The sequence below is a fragment of the Chrysochloris asiatica genome, unplaced genomic scaffold (genome assembly GCF_000296735.1).
Source record: "Chrysochloris asiatica unplaced genomic scaffold, ChrAsi1.0 scaffold00006, whole genome shotgun sequence".
Lineage (NCBI taxonomy): Eukaryota > Metazoa > Chordata > Mammalia > Afrosoricida > Chrysochloridae > Chrysochloris > Chrysochloris asiatica.
Window position 1 is genome coordinate 20,502,834 of NW_006408524.1, and position 12,120 is coordinate 20,514,953.

Sequence of the window (12,120 nt, forward strand, 5' to 3'; positions counted from 1 at the left end):
TGGCCAGGAGGCAGACTTGCAGAATGTGCATTTTGGTGGTGTAATTTATTATATATGTGTGAGTGTTTAAAGAAAAAAGTTAAAATGAATAGAGAGAAATACTGTTAACTGATGGTACACGTAGGGGATTATCATCATTGTAAGGAAAAAGGTGTATGATTTGTTGAATGTAAAACTGATGATCTGCCCTGTAAACTTTCACTCAATGCACAATAAAAAGAAAAAGGAACACAGTGCTAATAAATCCAACAGCATAGGAGCATATCAAAGGCATTATGCTAGAGATAGACATTTATATAGCAAAGACTCTGTTTCCTTTTGATTGTAGAAAAAGTAAGCTATAAGGATAGAAAGCAAACAGTGGTTGCCAAAGGACTGGAGAGCTGAAGGAAGGGAAGCAAAGGGACTCAAGAGAACTTTGTGGAGTGACAAAAATGTTCTGTATCATGACTGATGTGTTGTCTAAATCCAGACAAAACCCACGGCTTGAGAGCATTCTGACCCATACACTTGTCCAAACACATTGAATGTATATTTAGTTTGCTGAATATTGTTGTATGTAAATTGCACATCAATAAATCTTCTAAAAAATGTAAAGAAAAAAACAAAACAAAAAAACTTGAGTCAGGTCATGTCACACCTCTGCTGAACATCCAAAGGTACCCACATCTCCTAGAGTCTAAGCCGGTCCTCTCAGCAGCCTCTTATTAGACAAGGCCCTCTATCCCCTTCTTCCATTCTCCTTCTCATTCATTCCTGCCTCCGATCAGGCAACGTCCTCCCCGCTCAGGGCAGATATGCCTGTTCTCTCTCTGCATTTGCTCTCAGGGACCAAAGGGCTTGTTCTCTGTCTTCCTTTTCGCTCCTCTCAAGTGTTACCGTCTCAGAAAGGTTTTCCCTGGCTTCTCTTGTACAATATAGCAACCCCACTCCCAGGCCTCCCGATTCCCTTCCCCTGGTTTATTATTCCTCACAGCACTTCTCCACCACTGGCATGTTACATACGCCTGTTACTTGCTTTTCATTGTTGCTGCGGGCTGCCCGTTCCCATTAGCCATGAAAGTTCCAAGAAGACAAGGATTTGGTCTGCTCTGCTCATGTTGAATTCTCATGGCTAGAACTGTGTGTGACATAGTAGGCCCCTAGAGGCAGGGTGCTGGTCAAGATTAACAGCAGACCTGAGGACTCCTGACGTGGCGCTGCAGGATCAGCACGGGATTGTAAACCACAAGGTTGGTAGTTCAAACCCACCAGCTGCTCCTCAGAAACCCTATATAGGGTCGCTATGAGTCAGAACTGAATTAACAACAGCACTTAACAACAACAACAACTCTGTGGAGGAACGCCCTGATAGTAGTGGCCAATTCCCTGCCATGACCAATGGGCTCCAACAAGGAATGATGGTGAGCATGGCACAGGACCAGGGAGCATTTGGTTCTGCTGTACATAGGGCTGTTAGGAGTTGGAACCAAATCAACGCACCTAACAACACGCCCAATAATAAGGCAGTTCCATGCTGTCACATAGGGTCGCGATGAGTCAGAATGGACACCGCAGTAACTGACAATAACAACGTGATGTCCCTGAATGTGGTTGAGTCAGTTTGACCCGGTTCCAGTACACTGCTGGTATTCACTAAATAATTGTTGAATAGACTGATTGAATATGTGAGTATGTCTAGGAATGGAAATGTTCTTTCTTGAGAACATGGTGCCAAAAACTCAGGGTCTACGATTGTGTCTCGCAAACCCAGAGAATTACTGCTACCTGAAGAGCAGGACCCCAGAAGCTGGTTAGGAAGAGCCTGAGAGGTTTTCAGGGAGCACAAAAAGAATAGTACCAACTTGAAGCCAGCCTAAAGCAATGGCTCAAAAAACGAGAAGGGTTTATGAAAGGAGTTTGCTACACCTGCCAGAGCTCAAGTGAGTCACTTCCTGTCTGCTCTCAGGGGCTGCTTTCTCGTCTGCCAGATGAAAGGCTTGGATCTTAATCTTTCCAGTCCTGACAGTCTATGAATATGAGGGTAAGACTTTAACTTGGGATCTACAAAAGCACTTATTCCACTCAGTATGCAATGTAAAATGTCTTATTTTTTTTAATCGAACTTTTTAGTACAAATTTAACTTCAATTCCATAAACTGGATCATACTTCCAAGTTGTAGAGTTGTATTCCCAGCAGAGGCTTATCTATGTTAAACAGCAAGCCCCTGTCCAAACATCTGACTCCCATTTTTTAAACAACTTTACCATAATATCAGCTCAAAATTACAAGTCAGACTCATTCATCTTTTACCTAACACACTATGGCACTACATGAAAATTACAACTGCAACTTCCTTGCTTTCACTGACGAAAACTGGTCTTTGATGTGTTCAACATCACTTTTTTCCCCCCTCTGTTTCTTCTCTTTCTACATTTGGCAGAACAAGATCACACAGTCTGCCTTGACCCACCGAGGCTCTCAAATCCAAACCTGCTAATCTTAACTGGCTAAGCTGGAGATGATCACGGAAACTGCTCAGTGGCGCCTCCTGCCTCACCTGAGGTACATCTCTGATTCTGGGAAAGCATCTTTGCCCCAGGTAAAATCAATTCATGATCATAAAGTTATCAGCTTCCCTGAGCTCATGGCATGCATCAAGGCCAAGCACCTCTGCCGTCAATCCTGTGACCATGTGACCGGAGGTTTGCCTGTTTCTCATCCCACACACAATGTACCTAAAAGAATCAGACTGATGGTTAGACAAAGAGAAGGAAATGCCTGGAGAAGGTGAAAACAATAAAAAATTGGGAGGAATTGATAAGATGAGAGACTGAGAGGATAGAAGGAAGATGAACATTTAACCAACTGTACAGAGAATAGAGTCTTGGGGTGGCGCTGTGGGTTAATATGCTAGACTGTAAAGTCGGTTTGAACCAAGGTTGGCGGATCAAGCTCACCAGTTGCTCCTAGGAAACCCTATACAGGGTCACTACAGGTCGGAACTGACTCGATGGCACTTAACAACAACAGAGAACAAAAGAAAAAAAAAAAAAGATTTAAAATACTGCAAGAACATCAACTCAAACAGATACATGTTTGAGTTGTATTCAATAGTGAAAGAGAGGAAACAATTTAAGTGCCATCCACAGATGGACGGATGACACAGTGTGGCACAGACACACACAACGGAATAATATTCAGCCATCAATAACGAGAAGGCTTCAAAGAGTTATTGGAAAAACTGGAAATAAAAGATAATGGCATTTTCCCATTAACTTTTTGAAGCCGGCCTCATAGAAATGAAAGCAGCCCTGGAGCCACCATGGGTTAAGCACCAGAATACTAACTGCAACATCAGTGGTTCAAATTTACCAGCTGCTTCTCAAGAGAACGAAAAGGCTGTCTGCTCCCATAAAGACTTAACATCTCGTAAACCCTAAGGGGCAGACAGATCTACTCTGCCCTATAGGATAAGTCAGAGTCAACTTGATGGCACTGAGCCATAGAAACCAAGTCCTGAGACATGCTGTCTTGGAAATGTTCTGCTGAGTGAAGGAAGTCAGACACAAAAAGACAAATAAAAAATGCTCTCACATACACGAAGTATCTAGAAAAGTTCATAAGTCGTTACCAGGGGCTGGCGGGAGACGGGTATGGGGTTACTGCTCCACAGATTCAGTGTCTCTGCTTGGAGTGACAAAAGAATTGTTAGAAATAGCAGTGCAACACCTCCAAGCAACTTTCAACTCTCACGAAGCGTCCCTCAGTGAGCCAGCACTGGTGACTTGCAAATGCAGCAGAATGACCTCTCCCATGCTCTTAGTCCCACAATGAACGTTTCTGTGCCATGTGTGGGTGAGAGAAAGATGCACAGATGTTTCGTGAAGGCCTGCTCTCAACACAGCAGTGATGTCAGAAGCATAGGGCGTGGACCATCACCCCTGACCTCTCGGGTCAGCCCAAGAGTGCCAACTCTTCTGAACAGTCAGGAGAGGAACCTAACCAAGACAGCCGTGACAAACTCAAGACCAACAGCCACAACCCCCACAATGGGAGCCCAGACGACATGTTTGCGGAGCATCTTCTGAGATCAAAGGACACAGGAGAGAAGTAAAACTAGAACCAGAGAGTAGTTCTTCAGTTCCTGATGTCACATCAGGAGTCTCAGAGTTAGAAGGGCCTGGCTACTCTGATACACGTGTCCCCTAACAGCTTAGCAGGTCCCATTCTGCACACACTGGTTTACAACTGCAGAGAAGGGGACAAGTACTGTTTTAAAGCGATCCCACCACCCCCCAAAAAATACTCCAACATCTGCCTCAGTGGATTATAAAGAACAGAAGAGGGAAAAGACACAGAACTTAGGAGGTGCCAAGCAGAAAGTGGTAGGTGAAAGAGACCCCCGAAAGATGTGCTGATGGTTGGTTGTTGTTGTTGTTCTTAAGTAGCGTGGAGTCGGTTCCGACCACAGTGACCCTGCAAAGGGTTTCCAAGGCTGCAAATCTTTAGGGGAGCAGAAAACCCCATCTTTCTCCTGCAGAACAGCTGGTAGTTTTGAACTGCTGACCTTGAGGTTAGCAGCCCGATTCGTAACCACTACGCTACCAGAGCTAGGTCAACTCTATAGAAGTCTGCTAACCACTCCCAGGTATACTTTACCTGGTAGGAGGAAGAGAGAGGTATAGAGGTTCCTTTACAGTACTCTCTTCCTATAAGACAAAATTTTTACCATCTTTCACGGGCTCTCAACTGACAACTGGGTTGTAAACAGCAGCACTAATTAACCTGTTTGGGTCATAAGAACACATAGCCGTGCCTCCTACGTGCCCTGGAACAGTAGGTATTCAGTAAATATCTGATGATAAAGTAGAGGGTCCAGAAGAATACTGGGAGTAAGACTCATAGACCAGCAGAGGGCATGCACTTAGAGATCACGGACCAGAGCTGGCATTCTATAGTCAGGGACCCAGAAATCCAAAGAAAAGGTGACCAAGCCAGAGTCAGTCAGTGAATGAGGCCTCCTTCTGTACGGGAGGTCACTTGTCTGCCCCAGAACCTGTGCCTGAGAATTCTCCCACTCATTAGGTTTGAGGCATTGCTCCCTGATCTAATACAAACATGCTCCAACATTGGTGGTCAATATGAGAGAAGCAAAGTAGAACTCAATGGAAAGAATTGCACTGGAAAGGATTTCTACTCAGGGAGACAGGTGAACTCATTCATTCATTATTCATGAGACTCTGGAGCTAACCTTCCTGAGTTTAAATCCCTGCTCTGCCTCTGTAAACTTGGGCAAGTAAAGGGACTTCTCTGAGTTGGTTTTCTCATCTGTAAGATAGCGATTAGAATAGTAGAGTCCTGGTGTGGTGCTGTAGGATAAGCCCTGGACTGAAAGGTTGGTTTGAACCATAAGGTTCGTGGTTCAAATACACCAGCTGCGCCTTGGAAATCCTAAACAGGGTTGCTATGAGTCAGAAGTGACTCAACAGCACTTAACAACAACAACATACCTCATAAATCTTTTATGAGGATTAAGAGTAAATTGACTTAAAATACTTAGAACAGGGTCTTGCTCATTAAGAGGCCAATGCCCATTCTTTCTTGATCTTGTTATTATTATTAGTAGGGGAAATATTAGACCAATAATCATTAATCAGTCACTACGCTGGTGTGACATTGTGGGTTAACCAAACAAAGTCGGTTAGGCAGTTCAAACTCACCCACTAGCCGTTCCTTGGAAACCTTATACAGGGTCGCTATGGCTCAGAACCAACTCGATGGCGCTTAACAACACCAACAACAATTCTAGGTGTGTAGTCCTAGTGTGGCACTTTGGTTTAATGCGCTGGACTGCAAGGTCGCTTTGAACCACAAGGTCGGCAATTCAAGTTCACCCGCCGCTCCTCGGAAACCCTATACAGGGATGTTAGGGGTCAGACTGATTCGACAGCATTTAACAACAACAAAACATTATAAATGCAGGAATTATAAAGGTCCTTGATCTCATAAACCTTATATTGTATTGTGGGGGAGACAAATAAAAGATAAGTAAATAAGTAAAATAATTTTAGGTAATGATAGGTACTGGGAAGACAACAAAACAAGGTGCAAGTGAGAAGCGGGGAGAACAGATCCTCAAAGAAAGCCACTCTGAGGACAGCCCTGGGATGATTTAGGGGAGGACCTCCACAGCAAGGGACCAGCCAACTCTTTTTCATGGAAGAAGAAGCTAGGTGTATGAGATGAACAGACAAAAAGACCTGTAGAAAATGTAAGACTATAAATAGCTATGTCAACACTAAAGGAAAGGGAAGAAAGTCTCTAGCCCTACCAGAATTTTAGGACATAAACTACAAAGCCATTGTTATAAAATAAAAAAAAAAGTATCTTAAAGTGGTTTGAAGTCCTGGTGTGGTGCTGTGGGTTAATGTACTGGACTGCAAGGGCAGTTTGAACCACAAGGTCAGCAGTGCAAGCTCACCAGCCACTCCTCAGAAAACCTATATAGGGTCGCTATGCATCGGAATGAACTCAATGGCACTTAACAACAAAGTGTGGTTTGGGGCAAACATGCACATAATGAATGGTACTAGCAAAGACTCCAATCAATGCAGACAGAACAGATTATAAAGCAGGTGGTGTTGGGGAAACTGTAAATGTAGAAAAATGAAAGTAAGTCATTCAACTCCAACAAATATAAAAGCTTGATATGAAAGCTAAAACTACAAATTTAATTAAAAATATAAAAAGAATGCCATTCAATAAAGGCAGGAAGTGACTGGCTTACAAGTTTTCAAGGGGGAGTTTAGTTTCAGAGTGTACGGGGGAAAGAAGAACTCCCACTAAATAGTTTTCATCTTGTCTAGACAAGTCTGGTGAAAGGAGATGGGGATAAGATTCTTACAATTCAAAAGTGAGTAATTGTTACCATAATGAATTGCGATTGTCACAACTGTAAAGGTAGAAGTTTTGTATCAAAAAGGGGGGAGTAGTTAATTTTACATTGCAGGAACAGAAGACCCTAGAATCATCAAAAAGGAGAAGAGCAGGAGCAGAATGTGGGACCCTAACTAGAGAAGCAGCGGCACCAGAGATGAGGATGGGGAGAGGTACAGGAGCTGAGGACTCCAGACTCACGGAAACAGAAAGGCTGTGTGCTGGTGGCCACGGGAGGAGGCAGGCTTGCAGAATGTGCCTTTTGGTTGGTTGTTTAAATGATTATATATTCCTGAGTGTTTTTGTGTACATTCTTCCCCTGCCCCCCAAAAAAACCAGAGGGAATAATAGAAGCAAATATTGTTGAATGATGATGCATGGAGGCGATTGTAATCATAACAATGAAATTTGATAGGATGAATATAAAACTGATGTTCTCCCCTGTAAACTATCACTCAATTCACACACACAAAAATAATAATGACGACGAAAAAAAAAAAAAAGGAAAAGAAAATCTTCCAAAATTAGATAGTAACAATAGAAGTACAACTCTATGAATATCCTAAAAACCACTGAATTTTTCACTTTAAAAGTTTGAATATTTTGGTATGTGGATTATATCTTATTAATAGTGTTATTTTAAAAAATAGTAATAAAATACATAATGCCATTGGAATCTAAGGGTAAGAAAAACATTGAGAAATTAAACTTCCAAAGTACAAATCATATGCAAAAACAATAGTTGTGCCAAAATTCAGAACTTTCTGTTCAACAAATGGCATAATGGACAGTTGTTAACAAATAACATATATTACAAAATCTAAAACTAAGAAATTACTACTTAAGCAAATTAAATCTTCTTTGGAGAAAGACAACATTAACCACAGCCATCAGCTGCTCCTCGGAAACCCTATACAGGGTTGCTATGGGTAGAAAACGACTCGACGGCATTTCACAACAACATACAGTTGATGGTGGTTGTGTACTGTGGAGTTAGTTACGACTCATAGCGACCCTGTATTGGGTTTCTGAGTTGTCAATCTTTCTGAGAGCAGAAAGCCCCAACTTTCTCCCTGGTGGACTTGAACAGCCAACAGTCCAATGCTTATCCCATAACTCCACAAGAGCTCCTTCAAGATGTTGTTGTTGTTAAGTGCCATTAAGTCAGTTCCAATCCTGTATAGGGTTTCCGAGGCATGGCTGGTGGGTTTGAACTGTGGACCTTGCGGTTAGCAGTTCAGTGCTTATCCTATAATGTCACATCAGGACTCCCTTTCAAGACTATCAATAGAAACTATCCAGATGAAGCTAGAGAAAGAGAAGAAGATACCTAATTCAGGAAAGAGTGTTTGACACCCTCTAGAACATGGGGTGGGGTGTTGAGGGTAGATGCGCTGGGCTGCAAAGTCTGTTTGAACTGCAACGTCGGCGGTTTCAGCTCACCAGCTACTCAGAAACCCTATATGGGGTTGCTATGGGCCAGAACCGACTCGATGGCACTTAACAACAACAACAGAACACGCTGAAAATAAGTGATGTCTGTGTAGAATCCCAGGAGAAAAAGAATGAGACAAATGCAATATTTGAAAGGAGAATGGTTAAGAATTGCCAAAACTGGTGAAATGTATCAACCAACAGCTTCAAGAAGCTCCACACACCCTGAGAAGGAAGAATCAAAGAAAGCAAGACCCAGGCGCATCAAAGTTAAACTACTGAAAGTCAAAGAGAAAAATTCTTCAAAGATGTCAAGGGTGGGATGGAGCAGCCAGAGGGAGAAAAGGCACATTCCCTTCAAAGTGGCAACAGCCCCACTATAGTCTGACTTGTCAACAGAAAAGACAGGCAAAGACAATGGAATGTCAGATGTAAAGGACAAAAAATACGTAAATAAACTAACAGTTGAGAAGTCTATACCATAAAAATGATAAGTACCCATCAGCACCCATCAAAAATGAAGGCAAAATAAAGGCATTTTCAGGGAAACAACAACAAAAATAGATTGCAATATACCTGCTAAAGAAATGCCAAAGAGAGCGAGCGCGTCAAGGGAAAAATAAAACAATAATGGAATAATTATTCCAGCTAAAATAAAAAACCCAGGCAGGATTAAACTGTAAATAAATGCTACTTCTAAGAGATACATTTTAAATACATATTGGCTCATAGGAGCACTGGTGGTAGTGTTGTGGGTTACGAGTTGTACTGCTAACCACGAGGTCAGCAGTTCGAATCTACCAGGAGGAAAATGATGGTTTTTGTTCCCGTAACAATTTATAGCCTCAGAAACCTGACTCTACAACATGCAGCCACCACCACCAAGCTGGACCACCAAGCTGGACCACCAAGCAAGTCTCAACAAATATCAAAAAGACTGCATTACACAAGGTATATATGATTACAATAAAATTTAAGTTAGAAATCAAAAGGAAAAGCACCCCAATTTTTTTAAGTTAGCCAATGCATATCTAAATAACCCATGGTTCAAAAAAGAAATCACAATAGAACTTAGAAAATATTTTAATTGAGTGACATGAATACACATTAACTTGTAGGGTGGAGATAAAGCATTGGTCAGAGGGAGATATGTCATCTAAAAATGTATTATACAAGAAGACTGAAAATTAATTAGTTATTCAAGATCCAGGTCAATAAACTAGAAAAAAGGAGTAAAATAAGCCCAAAGAGAGTAGAATGAAAGAAATAATATAAAACAAAACTAGAAATCAGTGAAATAGAAAACAAACATACAAAGCCAAAAGTTGGCTCTTTGAAAATATTATACAATTGAAAACCCCCTAATAAGATTGATCAAAAGAGAGAGCCCACAAATTATCAGTATCAGGAATGAAAACGGAGACATCACTGTAGATCATAACAGGTTTGTAAATGATTATCAGAGGATACTATTATTATACAATTTATATATGTAAACTAGAAGGTTCAAATTCCATGGGAAATTACCACTTGCCAAAACTGACACAAGAAGAAATAGAACATTTTAATTAAAAAAAATTTTTTTTCAATTGACTCTATAGCTTGAAACCTTCCAATTCGAGGTCCAAAAGGCCTCTTTACTTAATTTTTCTAAATATTTAATGAAGAAACAATACCAATCTTATACAAACTCTTCAATAAAACAGAAAAAGGAGGACCACTTTCATCATAACCTAGACATCAGAATCTGACAAGGTTGCTGCAAGAAAGAAAATTCACCACTCAATCTTTTTGTAGCTTATACACCAAAACTTGTGCAAAATAGAAATAAATTAAATTCAACAGTTGGGTTTGTTTTATTCCAGGATTATAAAATTGGGCTTAATATTCCAAAAAAAAAAAAAAATCAATCAACGTAGGGCTCATCAAAGTTTATTATGAAAGGGCAAAATAAAAGGAATGAGAATAAGGGGACTGGAGGGATGAAATAGTGCCTCTATGAGGAGGCTCGGGGCAGTGGATTAACCATCTACAGGCAACTCACGTTGTTTGGGACCATCAGCTAAAGGCAGATAGATAGCTTTGGGGAAAAGTGAGGAGGGTCAAGGAAATCTCCCCTGAAACTTCTCTAGCTGTAGAAGGGGGAGATTTCCTTGGCCCTCTACCTTCTCTAGCTTCAAAAAGTTAGTTAAGAATGGAATTAAAATTTTCCATAAACCTTTTGAATCCCCCTGGTATAATCACTGAGCTCAGCTTCCTGTCTCGCAGAGAAGCCATAACCAAGCCCTGCTAGCCTACATCACAAGCTTGCCAGGAGACAGCAAGGTGTCTATGATGACTTGGTGGGTGCCTTAGGGACTGCACCCCTGTGACAGGTGGCAGCTATTGAAAAGCCATCACCTTGGCACAGCATGCTCACCTGAGGGGCAGGGGCTGACTGCCCTGCCGTTTGAACGCTCTTTCCAGCCTCTCCTGCGTTGTCCTGGAATTTCCACCAGGCAAGTAGAGCTTCAAGGGGATCCTGTCCGCCTCTGTGCTGCCGTCCACTGCTGAGCTGCCCTCAAACATGTCTCTCACCCTGCCCCTTTCCCGATGGGGCAGCCCTTTGCTTGGCAGGTGGGGTGGGCTGCTGGACGTGGATTTCTGCTTGTCCAAGGCCAGTTCGCTCAGCTGACCCAGGGGGCTCCTGGCAATGGAGCTGGTGCTTGAGACCTCCTCGGGGGCAAGACAGGTAGGGGAGTGGGTGGAGAGATCCGGCACCTTCCGACTCTCTTCCTCTGGGAGCTGGGCCGTGCTGCTCAAAGCTGGGGACCGCCTCAGGGAGCGTCTACGGAGAGCATCCTGAAAGGGCAAAGACAAAAAAGACAATGAGGAGACGAAAAAATACTTTATCCCTCCTCAAGCCTTCACAAACCTCCAGGAATATCTCTTCCCAGTCCTAACTCCTTCTGTTATAATCCTACCTAGTCTCTAAAGCCATATTCAAATGCAACCTCTTGGGAGATGCGGTAGCAATAAACTCTGTAGCTCCTAGGTGTGCATCACCAACTACCAGCTGTACCACTAGAAGCCAAGCATTTCACTCCTCTGTTCTCCCACTTCCCTTGCCTGTAATAGAACCAGTCCATAGTCCACTATCTGTCATTTCAAATCCCAAAGCCCCTGAGCACCAAAGTTTCTTTGGGAATTCTGTGGCAAAATCTTTTTGCTTACTGTTGTCAGGTTACTTGTGATCTTTGCAAGTGTGAAAATGCGTATGTCCAGTGGGGGAAAGGGGAACCCTGGACACACAGTCGGGTAAGCACTGGGCTGCTAACCAAAAGGCTGGCGATTAAAACCAGCCAGCCACTCTGCAGAAGATAATGAGGCTGTCTGTTCCTGTCTGCTCCTGTAAAGAATTTTGGTGTTGTTCTTAAGTGCCATCAATTCGGTCGCGACCCTGTATAGGGTTTCTGAGGAGTGACTGGTGAGTTTGAACCCCCGACCTTGCAGTTCAAACAGCTTTGCAATCTGGCACATTAACCCACAGCGCCACACCAGGACTTACAACCTTGGAAATCCTAAGAAGTGGTTATACTCTGTCATCAGGGGTTGGGATGAGCAGGAATTGGCTCAAGGGCAGTGGCTAGTGGGTAAATGGGATCTGGGAATGCATTTGCTTATTATGAGTGTTACTCTAAGTCCCACTACAAGTTTTATATTGTAATATTGCTTACATGATGAATTTCTTTTCTAAATTTTTGTTTGTTTAAATCTAAATTCAAATG

At 42.4% G+C, this 12,120-nt stretch overlaps 1 protein-coding gene across 1 annotated transcript in view; it reads right to left on the reverse strand.

Moving 5' to 3' along the window:
* FAM188B (family with sequence similarity 188, member B) overlaps window positions 1-12,120 on the reverse strand; it is a 161,458-nt gene that overhangs the window by 114,050 nt on the left and 35,288 nt on the right. The window contains exon 5 of the mRNA XM_006832163.1: window positions 10,773-11,194. Within this exon, the coding sequence (XP_006832226.1) occupies window positions 10,773-11,194 (422 nt within the window). The remainder of the gene's footprint in view (window positions 1-10,772; window positions 11,195-12,120) is intronic.